Source organism: Salmo salar, chromosome ssa12, assembly GCF_905237065.1.
Source record: "Salmo salar chromosome ssa12, Ssal_v3.1, whole genome shotgun sequence".
NCBI classification, from domain to species: Eukaryota; Metazoa; Chordata; class Actinopteri; order Salmoniformes; family Salmonidae; genus Salmo; species Salmo salar.
In genome coordinates, this window is record NC_059453.1 from 49,108,823 (window position 1) to 49,124,707 (window position 15,885).

Below are 15,885 nucleotides of genomic sequence, written 5' to 3' on the forward strand. Positions count from 1 at the left end.
TCTTAAAATATGTCTCCAATAGTGATAATGCTTGATCAGCCGTTGAAGCGATAGAGTACATGACAGTGTCATCAGCATATAAATGAATTTGACACTTTCTTATCTCATCACCGATATTGTTTATGTAGAGAGTGAACAGTAATGGACCAAGAACATATATATAAATATAGGACAAAACACACATCACGACAAGAGAGACCTAAGACAACAACATAGCAAGGCAGCAACACATGACAACACAACATGGTAGCAACGCAACATGGTTGGATCACAAAACGACGCCAGGATTTTTTCTCTCCCTGTGCTAAGGGGGAGCTTGACCAATACGTGGTGGTGCTAAGAAAATAGTTGATTTTCATGACTTAGGAGTTATAAGGAAGTTCTCGTTTTTTCAATAAAAGCAGATATGACACACAGCACATTCAATATAAATGTAGTTTTTAAATGAATTTGGCCAAAAAATATTCAACAAAATAGCTTTAAGGCTAATACAAGTGACCACAAGGCAATGACAAAAAAAGTATTTCACGTGCAAAGGTGAAAGACTTAAGCGCGGGCGCTGTCTGGTGCTGAAGTCTTTCAGCAATAACAACACAATACATCCAAAATGTGCCAACAACAATAAGTACATTTAATCCATATGCATAATCAGACAACTGTGCATTGGTAATAATGTTTAGGATAAAATGGGTATCACAATGTCAGAAATGAAATTAATAATATCCAAAGTGCACGAGAAGTGCACTTACCCTATGCCTGTCAACTGTGCAGACATAGTGTAAAACGAGCTGGCTATCATCACAATCTTAGCGATTCTATTTCTATTACAAAAATACTTGTAGGCCAACTGGCCGACAATATGAATGTGTCTTCTTGTTCCATCCAGATCCAGATCAGCGCGATTGAATCATGTTCCCACCACCGGACAGGCGCGCTCTGTCAATAAATAAAAGGCCTTTCAGTTACTCACTAAGTGTAGTTTTATAGAAGGACGATGCATCTGTTGTTGTGGTTCAGTGCAAATGAGTCTATAATCTTCTGGGCATCCAGGGCCTTGGTTCTTTCTATGTGTATGGACAGGCAGACAAGGTTGCTGAGTCGGGGTTAGCCATTGTGTTTCTCAGGTAGGTTTTTACACACGGCATGAAGGAAAAACTGTGCTCACGGGACGCAGAAGTTACTGGTAGTGTGACAGATATGCAGAAGTGTATAGATGTCCACAAAGGAGTCTTTGGGCTAGGGTCCTTTTTTTCAGAATTTCCACCTGATTGAAGTGCCCAAAGTAAACTTGCTGGTACTCAGGCTCAGAAGCCAGGATATGCATATAATTGGTCTAATTTGATAAAAAACACGTTGAAGTTTGTAGAAATGTTAAAATAATGTATGAGACTATAACACAATTGATATGGTAGCCGAAAATCCAAAGAAAAACCAACAGGAATTAATTTCTTTCAATGGAAAGCTATGGGTCCTATGCAATTCCAGCTCCCAGATTGCAATTCCTATGGCGTCCACTAGATGTCAACAGTCTTTGTTCAAGGTTTCAGGCTTGTTTCTTCCTGGTACCAGGAGTCACAGTTGGAAATCAGTCTGTGGGCGTGCGACGAAGAGGACGCACACTTGCTAATTTTACTTTTCTATTAAACATACTTCTTTCCGTATTAAATAGTATAGTTTATTTACATTTTAGGGTACCTGAGGATTAAATAGAAACGTAGTTTGACTTGTTTTAACAAAGTTTACCATCTGTAAATACAAATAAAATTGTTAAATTATAAGCCTAGTTGGTTTAGCCACAGAAAAAGTGAGCAACCTTCCCGCTAGCCATGATTGGCTGAGATAATGAGTGGGCTGGACATGCCGAGAGATGAGTTTGGATTGGTCTGCCATATAATACACGTCTGTCTATTGGAGCTGGTCAGTATGTCTAGATAATTGTGTCAAAAACAGCTTTTAAAAAATGTATCAAGTAGTAAAACTGCATAAACCTAATGTCAAGTTAAAGTGTACTGTTAGCTAGCTAACGTTAGCTGGCAGGCTCGCTAGCTAATGTTATGTGTATGCTCTCCACTTTCTGGAGGATCGAGTTTTGAAATCAGTGGAATTCGAGTATGGAGAAAACACCAGTCTGGATTACATCGTCAAACTAAGGGCAACCATGCATGGCATCAGACAGGAGACGCATCCAACCATGATGTATACTGGTAAGATAGTCTAGCTAGCTACATTTTCAGATATTACACGTTTCTAATTTTGACAGAAAGTGGTTTCATTTCAAGTGTACTGTTAGCTAGCTAACGTTAGCTGTCTGAGTCGCTAGCTTACATTGTGTATGATCTTATTCTCCGTATCTCAGATTTGCTTGACTAGTTATAGCCATAGAACCTGGATGGTTAGCTACCTGCTGATTCATGAAGGGTAATAATGTCATGAGTTGTGATTATGGTGCATTGTTAAGCTAGCTAGCAACATGTCTTAACAAAAGACTCCACTCTAATTTTGACAAAGTATTTTCATTTCAAGTTAGTGTACTGTTAGCTAGCTAGCTAACGTTAGCTGGCTGGCTCGCTAACTAATGTTACATCATGCATTGGGATTCATTGTTTACCTAGCTAGCTATCTAGCTACATTTCTTAACAAAAGACTCTCATCTTAGTGTGCCAGAGCGCAGAATAACTGATGAATTTTTGAATGCTCAACACCCGTTGAATATGTCCAGTGTCAGTAAACGTCGGAAACAAAGCATAATTCAATTGTTGCCAGCCGCACAGTTACAGTCACCAACGCTCTGGATAGCATGAAAATTGCCTAACCGGCTCTGCTCGGGGGAGTAAAATGGTCAGAGTGGGATGTTCTCTCATTATGTGTCTGGAAGTAGCTAGCCAATGTTAGCCAGTTAGCTTGGGTGCTTGACTGTCGTTGTGAGGTCAGAGCTTTTGGAACAACCCTACTTATTGTCCAGAGCATCCAGTGTGCGCTCTGAACGCAAAACGCTCTGAATTTACAAACTGACATTCTGACAGCACAGTTGCAGTCACCAACACTCTGGATAATATACCAGCCTAACCAGCACTGCTAAGGTGAGTATGTTCGGTGAGCTGTTCTCTCTCTCTCTCTCTCTCTCTCTCTCTCTCTCTCTCTCTCTCTCTCTCTCTCTCTCTCTCTCTCTCTCTCTCTCTCTCTCTCTCTCTCTCTCTCTCTCTTAGATGTTTGGAAGTAGCTGGCAAGTTAGTCCCCACGGGGGACCAGTATGGAGAATACATTTATGAAATGTATGAAATGTATGCATTCACTACTGTAAGTCGCTCTGAGAGCGTCTGCTAAATGACTAAAATGTAAATGTGAAATGTAGGGCTAAGGCTTAAGAGGGTGTGAACAATGCTGAATGGGTGTAGACAAAGAAGGGCTCTCCAATAGTAGTACCAAAACATTGAAAGACGGTTTTCTCAAAAGTGAGTTTACAAGTTGATCAACTTTCAAACTTTCCCATTGTTTCCTCAAATGCAGTGTATGATTTACCATTTGTAGCTCTGAGTCTCTACTTTCATCTAATGTAAAAAAAAAATGAAATTCAAATGATGCTAAATAAGACTGAATCCAGGTGGTGAGTCACATATTTGCCAAAATGTCTAGTATTCTGTATATCATGATGCGTGTACTTAGCATTTCTAGGATTATCTGAGATTTTCTGTGCAACTGTTATGTCAAATTTGCCTATGACCTGTAAAAGTACAGGTCATAGGTTGACAGCCATGTCGTTTTCTATGTCTTCTGTCTGTGTAAGTCCCTGGTATGCAGTGTAACGCAATGACTCCACAACTGCTCTCATATACGCTCTGTTCTCTTGGACTATTATGTCCATTTTATAGAGCATTGCGTATTGCTGAGCCAGACTCTTTCTGAGTAGTCCACTCATTCCACGCTGTCATTGCATATTTATGCTCCACACTAGCATTGTGTGTCTTGAACAAACTTGTCGCCTTCTTCCAGTTCTGGTAGCCATAGTGTGTAAATGCTGCCTTCTCTCCATGGTTTCCTGGACGTTGAAAGTGACGACATGCAAAGCAGAAAGCACAGTCCTTTGAAATAGAATATTCCAGCCATTTGTAATCCTCATACCATCTATGATTGAAGTAGCGATCCTGCTGTCCAACTTTTGTGGCTGGATAACATCGAAGAAGAGGGTGCATTGGTTCTTCGAAAGGTGACTGACTTAAATCAGAGGGAGCGGTGGCTATGTTTAGCACAGTGTGCTAACAGTGCAGCTAACGTTGGCTGTGGAGCAGCTAGCAGCGACGAACTGCTCTGGTGCTCCCTCACGTCATGTTTCTCTCTTTGACTCATCTTTCTTATCTTCCTCTTTGGCCCCCTCGGAGACAGGGTCTTGGTCTGGATTGTCATTTTCTACCCGCACTCTTCTCTTGATCAGAAAACAGTCCATTGCAATCACTTCAAAACTGAAGCTGGAAAGACTGAACCCTAGCTGCACTTAGTTTTGTTTGACCTTTTTTCAGTTTCTTTATATATATCCATAAACATTATTCCAACTGATTCATGATTTCGAACTGGTTGAGAAACGCTGCCTGACTGTTTGTCTCGTCTCGACCCCCAACACGTTCTATGGGAGAGCTAGGGATCTAATTTGAATTTTGAAACAATGTTGCAAATGTCGGAGAGTCAGAAAGAAAGGTTTATACAAATTTCCACCGTTGAAAACTAACAGTTAGTCTAAAAGAAATGTGAGATAATGTCTAAAGGCTTTTTATAGTGGAGATCAAGTTCATAAATTGCCTGGCTGAGCTGATGAGACAGTGGATTGCACAGTCAGATGGAACAGAGTAAATAGGCATTTTAAATTTAGCCAGTGGCAACTTCTGGAATAGACACCGGCTGGAATGTGGTTTAAACCAATCAGCATTCAGATTAGACCCACCCGTTTTATAAAGTACAAACAAAGATGGAAGAGAAAGCGAGGGGGGTTGGGGATTAAGTAGACCATAGCCAGTTCTTATTGGGCAGTTTCCTATCGAATAACATCCTGTCTGTGTGGGCATTACCTCTCTCGTGTGAGCATGCCAGTCATTATGGATGAACCGTGAGGCCAAGAAAGCGAATCTCTCTTGGACAGATGCACATACTCTTCATGTGCTGCACATTTCATCACATTGCTGTTTTGAACGTTCTCTTGAGGACTGATGCCTGACTGAAGTGCACTCTCAATGGGCGCTGAGGAAAATGGTCTAAAGTGCATTAAAGTGGCTTGGAAACATGATGACATTTCAAAAGGAGGCAAATAATTAGTAGGAAAACCATTTGGCATGACTGAGAAGTCGCCAGATTTACTTTATTTTTATGTTCGTTTTTTTGAGGGGGTAGATCAGCTTTAATATTGCAGATAGATTGTGGGTTCTATCATTTCCAATTGACCATATGTTTTCTTAAATATTTGTTCTTTCTTTATTATTTACTACTAATTGGAGTAAACTAATGGACAAAAATACTTAGGCTTCTACTTCCAGCTTATAAACTCAGCAAAAAAAGAAACGTCCTCTCACTGTCAACTGCGTTTATTTTCAGCAAACTTAACATCTGTAAATATTTGTATGAACATAACAAGATTCAACAACTGAGACATAAACTGAACAAGTTCCACAGACATGTGACCAACAGAAGTGGAATAATGTGTCCCTGAACAAAGGAGGCAAAAGTAACAGTCAGTATCTTGTGTGGCCACCAGCTGCATTACGTACTGCAGTGCATCTCCTCCTCATGGACTGCACCAGATTTGCCCGTTCTTGCTGTGAGATGTTACCCCACTCTTCCACCAAGGCACCTGCAAGTTCCTGGACATTTCTGGGGGGAATGGCCCTAGCCCTCACCCAATGATCTAACAGGTTCCAGACATGCTCAATGGGATTGAGATCCGGGCTCTTCGCTGGCCATGGCAGAACACTGACATTCCTGTCTTGCAGGAAATCACGCACAGAACGAGCAGTATTGCTGGTGGCATTGTCATGCTGGAGGTTCATGTCAGGATGAGCCTGTAGGAAGGGTACCACATGAGGGAGGAGGATGTCTTCCCTGTAATGCACAGCGTTGAGATTGCCTGCACTGACAACAAGCTCAGTCCGATGATGCTGTGACACACCGCCCCAGACCATGATGGACCCTCCCCCTCCAAATCGATCCCGCTCCAGAGTACAGGCATCAGTGTAAAGCTCATTCCTTTGACAATAAACGCAAATCTGACCATCACCCCTGGTGAGACAAAGCTGCAACTCGTCAGTGAAGAGCACTTTTTGCCAATCCTGTCAGGTCCAGCGATGGTGGATTTGTGCCCATAGGCGATGTTGTTGCCGGTGATGTCTGGTGAGGACCTAACTTACAACAGGCCTACAAGCCCTCAGTCCAGCCTCTCTCAGCCTATTGCAGCCAATCTGAGCACTGATGGAGGGATTGTGCGTTCCTGGTGTAACATGGGCAGTTGTTGTTGCCATCCTGTACCTGTCCCGCAGGTGTGATGTTCGGATGTACCGATCCTGTGCAGGTGTTGTTATACGTGGTCTGCCACTGCGAGGACGATCAGCTGTCCATTCTGTCTCCCTGTAGCGCTGTCTTAGGCGTCTCACAGTACGGTCATTGCAATTTATTGCTCTGGCCAAATCTGCAGTTCTCATGCCTCCTTGCAGCATGTCTAAGGCACGTTCACGCAGATGAGCAAGGACCCTGGGCATCTTTCTTTCTGTGTTTCTCAGAGTCAGTAGAAAGGCCTCTTTAGTGTCCTAAGTTTTCATAACTGTGACCTTAATTGTCTACCGTCTGTAAGCTGTTAGTGTCTTAACGACCGTTCCACAGGTGCATGTTCATTAATTGTTTATGGTTTATTGCACAAGCATGGGAAACAGTGTTTAAACCCTTTACAATGAAGATCTGTGAAGTTACTTGGATTTTTACGAATTATCGTTGAAAGACAGGGTTCTGAAAAAGGGACGTTTCTTTTTTTGCTGAGTTTACATCAGCGGAGGCTCCTCAAAGGATGAAAGGGGACGACCATCCTCCTCATTGAATTTCATATAAATAAAAATAGTTAAACATCCTTTTTAGATTAAACTACTATACTAAATATATGTCAACAAATAACTGATTAAAACGTTGTTTTGCAATGGTTTTCAATAGCTTCAACAGCACTCTGTAGGCTAGCACCATGGTGTAGCCGGAGGACAGCTAGTTTCCGCCCTCTTCTGGATACATTGACTTCAATACAAAACCTAGGAGGCCCATGGTTCTCACCCTCATCAGAGCTTTTGCAGAATGAACTGACATGTTGTCCACCCAATCAAAGGATCAGAGAATGAATCTTGTACTGAAAGCATAAGCTATAGCTTGCTAGCACTGATGTGCATAAAATGTTGTGAGTAGTTGACTCAAAGAGAGAAAAATGTTAAACAGTTTTGAACAAATGAATTTCTTCAATAATGAAGGAGAAGCAAGAGAGAGAGAGAGAGAGAAATGTCTTAGTATTTTTTATTTCTCTCACACGTACTTAGCTAGCGAATGCAGCTAGCTAGTTTAGTCTACTCAAACACATGGCTCAAACAGAGATGGATGCTATGTTAGCTACCTGGGTATGGGTATCCAACACTGGAACTCTTCCAAGTCAAGATAAGCTTTTGGTTTCATAAATGTATTGCCACTGGGGCATGCTGGTGTAACTGCTAAACTGCTTGCTGACTGTACACTGTACTGCATGATTGTAGCGGGTTTACTAACGCATTAGTTCTTGTAGCTATGTTGACTATGACAGCTTATAACGGTGACAACGATGTAGGCTGTGTGTAGCGGTTAGCAGTTATGTTATGAAGGATTGGCTTGGAAAGTTTTTATTGCCTGGTCATAGACAGCTGATGTGTTGTGCACTGAAGTCCACAAGCGAAAGGTGAGAGGAGGAGAGTGCGTAGATGAGAGAAGGAATTATAGCTAGAACAATCAAAGTGATCATGCTGTTTGTATGTGGCTGCTTTGAAAGTGAACTGTTGTGTGTGTGTCACAACCATTTACATTTTAGTCATTTAGCAGATGCTCTTATCCAGAACGACTTACAGTAGAGTGCATACATTTTATTACATTTTTTTTTTTTAAATACTGGCCCCCCGTGGGAATTGAACCCACAACCCTGGCGTTGCAAGCGCCATGCTCTACCAACAGAGCTACCCAGATTTGTTTCGCCTCTCTTTGTGCTTGTCTCCACCCCCCTCCAGGTGTCGCCCATCTTCCCCATTATCCCCTGTGCATTTATACCTGTGTTTTCTGTTTGTCTGTTGCCAGTTCGTCTTGTCAAGCCTACCAGCATGTTTTTCGTACTCCTGCTTTCTTGAGCCCTGTTTTCTAGTTATCCCGGTTTTTATCATTCTGCCCCCTTACCCTGAGCCTGCCTGCCGTTCTGGACCTTTTGACACTGCCCTGGATTACTGACCTCTGCCTGCCCTGACCCTGAGCCTGCCTGCCGCTCTGTACCTTACGGACTCTGCCCTGGACTACCGTCCTCTGCTTACCCTTGACCTGTCGTTTGTCTGCCCCCTGTTTTATAATAAATGTCTGTTATTCGAACTGTCTGTATCTGGGTCTTATCCTGAGTTGTGATAGTGTGGTCAGGGGTGTATTCATTCCGCCGATTCTGTTGAAAAATATTAAACGGAGGCAAATGGAAAGAAACTGAGATTAACATACTTGATTTTGTTTGCAACTGTTGGACTAATGATTACAACCTAGATCAGCTAGATGCAGGCAAGAGTGTGCAAGGCGGTATTGAATGTGTTACTTTCTTTCACCTTGATTACTTACATTTCTCTCAACCTGTGCACCTACATTGTAAACTTTCATTCATATAGGCTAGGTTGTAGCAACCTCATGAAATGGGTAAAGGGAAAATTTTAGTATCATGTAGTAGCGTAAACCTATCAATGTTACATGGAATATGATTGACAGTCATCCAATATGCTGTAACAGAAATAAGGCCATGCTCATAAAAAACAAATGTGCATCCTCCCTAATCTTAAACAGCACCGACCGCCACTGTTATATATACTATATACATTTTACAGACACAGTATATTTTACTTTTTTTTTTGTTTTGTTTTTATTCCCACCATTCAGCTACCCTTAACCCCTCCCATCTATCTCTCAAAACCATCCAGTTTTGATTTCTAATTGCCATATATTTTTTTCTACTGTGCTGCAATTTTTCACAAATGTTCTGAACCTTTATATTCTCATAGTTCTACAGATTGTAAATTAAAGATGAACATTTTTACTGAGTATTAGAATATTATTGATCGATTGACTATGGCTTTTCAAGACACCCAGCAGTGCCATTTGCAGAGTTAGCTCCAGGTAAATGTTGCAATTCTTCAGCCATTCCTGAATGGCGACCAAAACAAATGATCTATTGATTCTGTCTCTTTGTAGAAAAATCTGCAGAGCTGCATTTGGAAAGTATTCAGACCCCTTGACATTTTGTTATGTTATAGCCTTATTCTAAAATGTATTAAATAGTTTTTTTCCCTCATCAATCTACACACAATACACCATAATGCCTGTATTTGGGGAGCTTCTGCAGATCCTCTCAAAAGCTGCCAGGTTGGACGGGAAGTGTCGCTGCACAGCTATTTTCAGGTTGATGAACTGATATACAATACAACACCAGATTCAAAACTCAGAGTTTTTCAGTTTAAATGATTGTACTAAATTATTGCAACCAATAGCATGTTATGTACAGTGCATGCGGAAAGTATTCAGACCCCTTGACTTTTTCAACATTTTGTTACGTTACAGCCTTATTCTAGAACGGATTAAGTAAACAAATGCCCTCATCAATTTATACACAATACCCCATAACAACAAAGCAAAAAAAGTTTTTTAGAAATGTTAGCAAATTTAATACAAATAAAAACAGAAATACCTCATTTATATAAGTATTCAGACCCTTTGATTTGAGCTCAGGTACATCCTGTTTCCATTGATCATCCTTGAGATGTTTCTACATCTTGATTGGTGTCAACCTGTGGTAAATTCAATTGATTGGACATGATTTGGAAAGGCACACACCTCAAATCAAATCAAATCAAATTTATTTATATAGCCCTTCGTACATCAGCTGATATCTCTCAAAGTGCTGTACAGAAACCCAGCCTAAAACCCCAAACAGCAAGCAATGCATGTGAAAGAAGCACGGTGGCTAGGAAAAACTCCCTAGGAAAAACTCCCTAGAAAGGCCAAAAACCTAGGAAGAAACCTAGAGAGGAACCAGGCTATGAGGGGTGGCCAGTCCTCTTCTGGCTGTGCAGGGTGGATATTATAACAGAACATGGTCAAGATGTTAAAATGTTCATAAATGACCAGCATGGTCAAATAATAATAATCATAGTAGTTGTCGAGGGTGCAACTAGCACGTCCGGTGAACAGGTCAGGGTTCCATAGCCACAGGCAGAACAGTTGAAACTGGAGCAGCAGCACGGCCAGGTGGACTGGGGACAGCAAGGAGTCATCATACCAGGTAGTCCTGAGGCATGGTCCTAGGGCTCAGGTCCTCCGAGAGAAAGACAGAAAGAGAGAAAGAGAGAATTAGAGAGAGCATATTTAAATTCACACAGGACATCGGATAAGACAAGAGAAATACTCCAGATGTAACAGACTGACCCTAGCCCCCCGACACATAAACTACTGCAGCATAAATACTGGAGGCTGAGACAGGAGGGATCAGAAGACACTGTGGCCCCATCCGATGATACCCCCGGACAGGACCTGTCTATATAAGGTCCCACAGTTGACAGTGCATGTCAGAGCAAAAACCAAACCATAAGGTTGAAGGAATTCTACATAGCGCTCCCGAGACAGGATTGTGTCAAGGCACAGATCTGGGGAAGGGTACCAAAACATGTCTGCAGCATTGAAGGTTCCCAAAACACAGTGGCCTCCATCATTCTTAAATGGAAGTAGTTTGGAACCATCCTAGAACTGGCCGCCTGGCCAAATGGAGCAATCAGGGGAGAAGGGCCTTGGTCAGGGACGTGGCCAAGAACCCGATGGTCACTCTGACAGAGCTCCAGAGTTCCTCTGTGGAGATGGGAGAACCTTCCATGAGGACAACCATCTCTGTAGCACTCCACCAATCAGGCCTTTATTGTAGAGTGGTCAGACGGAAGCCACTCCTCAGTAAAAGGCACGACAGACCACTTGAAGTTTGCCAAAAGGCCCCAAAAGACTCTCAGACCATGAGAAACCAGAATCTCTGATCTGATGAAACCAAGATTGAACTCTTTGTCCTGAAAGCCAACCGTTACATCTGAACAAAACCTGGCACCATCCCTACGGTGAAGCTTGGTGGTGGCAACATCATGCTGTGGGGATGTTTTTCAGCAGTATGGACTGGGAGACTAGTCACGATCGAGGGAAAGATGAACTGAGCAAAGTACAGAGAGATCCTTGATGAAAACCTTCTCCAGAGCACTTAGGACCTCAGACTGGGGTGAAGGTTCATTTTCCAACAGGACAACAACCCTAAGCACACAACCAAGACCACGCAGGAGTGGCAAAGGTGCTTCAACAAAGGTGCTTCAACAAAGTACTGGGTAAAGGGTCTGAGTACTTATGTAAATTTAATATTTCAGTTTATATTTATTTATACATTTGCAAAAAAATGCTAAAAAAGGTGTTTTTGCTTTGTCATTATGGGCTATTGTGTGTAGATTGACGAGGGGAAAATAACAATTGAATCAATTTTAGAATAAGGCTGTAACGTAACAAAATGTGGAAAAAGTCAAGGGGTATGAATACTTTCCGAAGGCACTGTAATTTCTATGACATCTAATTTTTCTTCATAAACTACCTATTTGATGATTAATTCCTTTAAAATGTTGGGCACTGTATCACATTATTTTTTACAAATCAATTTCCGTTTGGAATGAAATTAAATATTTTGTTATCTTATCAAAGTAACCAAAAATACAAACACACAAAGCGTAAATATTTTGACCAGTTTCATAATTTAATACATAAAATTGAGCTAACAACATGGAAATAAGAGTAAAAAGATGTTAATGTTGAGGAATCAAAGTGAGAAACGTTCATTAGTCTCGGACAGCATTATGAACTTGTTACGAGGCTAGCCACAATACTGTGCTTATAATTGTACTAATAAAATCCAATAAAACACATTACAAGCAAGCACCAGTTAACGTTAATGTAATTTAGTTGATAAGCTCTCTTCAACATGAGATTTAAAATCATGGACAGATCCTGTCATGGCTCTCCTACTGCATGGAAGGCATGGAACCAATTTATGGTTCTGCTGTTAAAAGATGTTTGGTCTTGCACATTTGATACAATGTTTGTCGATCAAAGTTTTGGCTATTGTAATATTGTTATTGCACGTGATGCACCATACCTCGGGTGTAGTTCTGGTCTGAAGCATGGCAGGTGTAAATGTAATGTCATGCCAGAACTGCATATTTCATGTAATAAGAGCATATGTAAAAAAAAAAAAAATAACATATCTATAAAAATATAACTGCAACATGCAACATTTTCAACGAGTTACAGTTCATATAAAGAAATCAGTCAATTCGGCCCTAATCTATGGATTTCACATGACTGAGCAAGGGCCTAGCCTTGGGTGTGCCTGGGAGGGCATAGGCTCTCCCACTTGGGAGCCAGCCCAGCCAATCAGAATTGGTTTTTCCCCACAAAAGGGCTTTATTACACACAGAAATACTCCTCAGCTGTCCGGGTGATTGGCCTCAGATGATACCGCAGGTGAAGAAGTCGGATGTGGAGGTCCTGGGCTGTAAGTGGTTACACGTGGTCTGCGGTTGTGATGCCAGTTGGACGTACTGCCAAATGCTCTAAAATGATTTTGGAGACGGCTTATGGTAGGGAAATTCTCTGGCATCAGTTCTGGTGGACATTCCTGCAGCCAGCATGCCAATTGGACGCTCCCTCAAAACTTGAGACATTGGCGGCATTGTGTTGTGTGACAAAACCAGCATAAGTACGAAAAAAAAAAAATGTATGAAATGTATGCATTCACTACTGTAAGTCGCTCTGGATAAGAGCGTCTGGTAAATGACTAAAATGTAAAATGTAAAAATGTAAGGTGCACCTGTGTAATGATAATTCTGTTTAATCAGCTGCTTGATATCACACACACGCACACACCTGTCAGGTGGATGGATTATATTGGAAAAGGAGAAATGCTCACTAACAGGAATGTAAAGACATTTGTGCACAAAATCTGAGAGAAATAAGCTTTTGTGCATATGGAAAATCTCAGATCTTTTACTTCAGCTGATGAAACATGGGACCAACACTTTACACAGTGTTTATATATTTTTTTCAGTATACATAAAAAGACAGTTGAAGTTGATTCATTGATTGATTCACCACTGTATTTATGAAAAGGTTACCTGCACAGTTTACTGAGGTCATGGGTTATTGGTTTAGCTTGGCAGAAAACATTCTCTTGGCCTGGGATGACATTCACACCTGCCCCTCCAGGTCAGAGCACGCTCAAGGACAGGTATGATGGTTGCGTCACGTGCAACAATTCCTTTGTCACATTTTGCAATTCACTATAACCTATTTTGTCAATCCCCTAAAAAGCTGTGCTTTATATAGGGTGACATTGTGCAATGCATATGATGACATTACATGTATGTGACATTGCTAGTCTTAAGGAAAGGCCCCAGATAGGAAAAGTAATGTCATGTGTTACATAAAGGCTAAGTTGTAGATTGTTTAAAGAGGGACCGTATTGTATTGTAATCTAATGAATCTGAGATAACACTAAGGTTAATTACATGTTGAATGTACTTGTCTTACACAACGCAAACATAATTCAGACGCACATGTTTAAATTGCAAAACAATATAAGAACATATGTGAAATACAGTACATTTTAGTGGTCAGATAAAAAAGGAATAGAAAAAGTAGAGTACAGTAACTGTCATATAAGAGTCATATAATAGTCCCCTTTATACAGTGACACAGTTCATGGTGTCCTTCTGTTGTCGATAGGTCCAATTCTGTGAGGAGAGACAATATAGGATTGTAGTTGGATAACTTAGGGAAAATGATTGAAAGCATGAAACATCCATGTGTAAAATACAGTACATACAGTTACATACAAAACAAACATATGGAATTATATATTTTTTTATAAATCCCCAGACATAAATACAGGCCAACTATAGATGGTGAATAGTGACCTCATTATGACAGACAAACTTACCAAACTCAGAGCTCAAACCTCAGTTGACATTCCAATGGCCACATTTTGAACCTGTGGTGGAAAAAATAAAATAATAAAACATCACTTCATGTTGTATAGCTTACCAGATCACAAAGAGGTGAATTTTCACTTAGCCTCCCTTTGACATCAGTGTATGACTTTATTTTTTATATTGTTATTTTTAGTCATTTTTATGCTTTATTCAAACAGTGCAGAAGTAGATGGTGATGCAGGAGGTAAAGAAGGGCGACGCAGGAGGTAAGGCGGCCTGGTCTTCGGTGGGGAGGCATACCAGCGCCAGCCGTGTTTCCACTATACCACGGGCTCTACACCACCTCAATGCATGACTAGGTTAACATTTGATTTAGAATTCATCCTAATAGTATTATAATCCTGCGAAATTGTACAACTCATGGTTACGCTCAACCCACACCTTAGGTGGATCCTTAGTCATGGCTGGTGGTCTGTGTGGGAGCGAGGGCGAGGTGGTTTTCTCTGTGGACCGGGTGGGACTCTTGGCCTTGTGGAGGTTGGCTTCGGGTCTGTGGGCTAGCACCTCCTTCAGGCTGATGACGGAGGCACACACGGAGGAGGCGTCCTCCGCCTCTCTACCAATGGCGGAGTGACAGCTGTGGCTGGAGCTGCTGAAGCCGCTCACGCTCTCTCCTGAAGACTCTGAGCTGTTCACTGGAATAGGAAGGGGAAACCGTAAGACTTGTCCACATTCTAACCTGAAAGGAGTGCTCAGAGGACTGTTGATTTAGGATCAGGTCCCACCTCTTATTCATTGTGACTCAAAAGGCAAAACTAATCTGAGATCAGCAGTCCTACATTACTAGACACTTAGTAAATATGGGCTCAGGGCTTTTAAATGACAGATTCTTTATACACATTGTCTTTAGTTCAATCATAAATTATAAAATAGATTTTCTATGATATTAATAAAGCATTCGCAAATGCAATTAGTTATCTGTCTGGCAGTGAGACTCAAGTTTGCGAAGCATATTTTCACCATACAAATTGACCTTTATAATAAAGCATTCCATTCATCGTCGCATTTGCAGACTTATGTAAGATAGGCTACTATTGCTAAGGTAATGAGTAAATTGGAAGCTCATAATTTAAGATAATAACATAACTCAATCCCTATTTGCAGAAAAGACAGCAGCGAGTAGGGGTGTGGACCTAGGCTAGGTTATAACAGATACTGTAAGTTTCTTTCCTTTCTTTGCATGAAAAAAAGTGTCCTTTTATAAACACATTTCAAACATTTTTTTTCTGCCTTTAAAGCTACCATTTGGAAGAGGGCGTAAAATAGCCTTGGTCATTTTCTTTTGTGGATTAAATTCAACATGAAATCAACAAAAAAACATGTCACTGTGTTATTGGATTTACAGGGCCAAATTAATGCAGGGGCTTACCCCAGCTGAAGAATCTGGGCCCAGGCCCGTTGGGGGAGGGAGGGGGGGCTCTCGCTCTCACTGTCTCGACCTCTGAATGCTCAGCTATGAGAAGCCAACAGACATTTACTCCTGAGGCACTGACCTGTTGCACCCTCTATAACCACTGTGACTATTATTTGACCCTGCTGATCATCTATG

General features: G+C 41.2%; 1 protein-coding gene across 1 annotated transcript in view; it reads right to left on the reverse strand.

Annotated features, from left to right (window-relative positions):
- Window positions 1–12,022: 12,022 nt before the first annotated feature.
- LOC106565223 (uncharacterized) overlaps window positions 12,023–15,885 on the reverse strand; it is a 61,385-nt gene continuing 57,522 nt past the window's right edge. The window contains exons 22-24 of the mRNA XM_014132102.2: window positions 14,718–14,971; window positions 14,285–14,335; window positions 12,023–14,078 (exon numbers count right to left, since the gene is read on the reverse strand). Of these exons, the coding sequence (XP_013987577.2) occupies window positions 14,297–14,335; window positions 14,718–14,971 (293 nt within the window). The 3' untranslated portion in view covers window positions 12,023–14,078; window positions 14,285–14,296. The remainder of the gene's footprint in view (window positions 14,079–14,284; window positions 14,336–14,717; window positions 14,972–15,885) is intronic.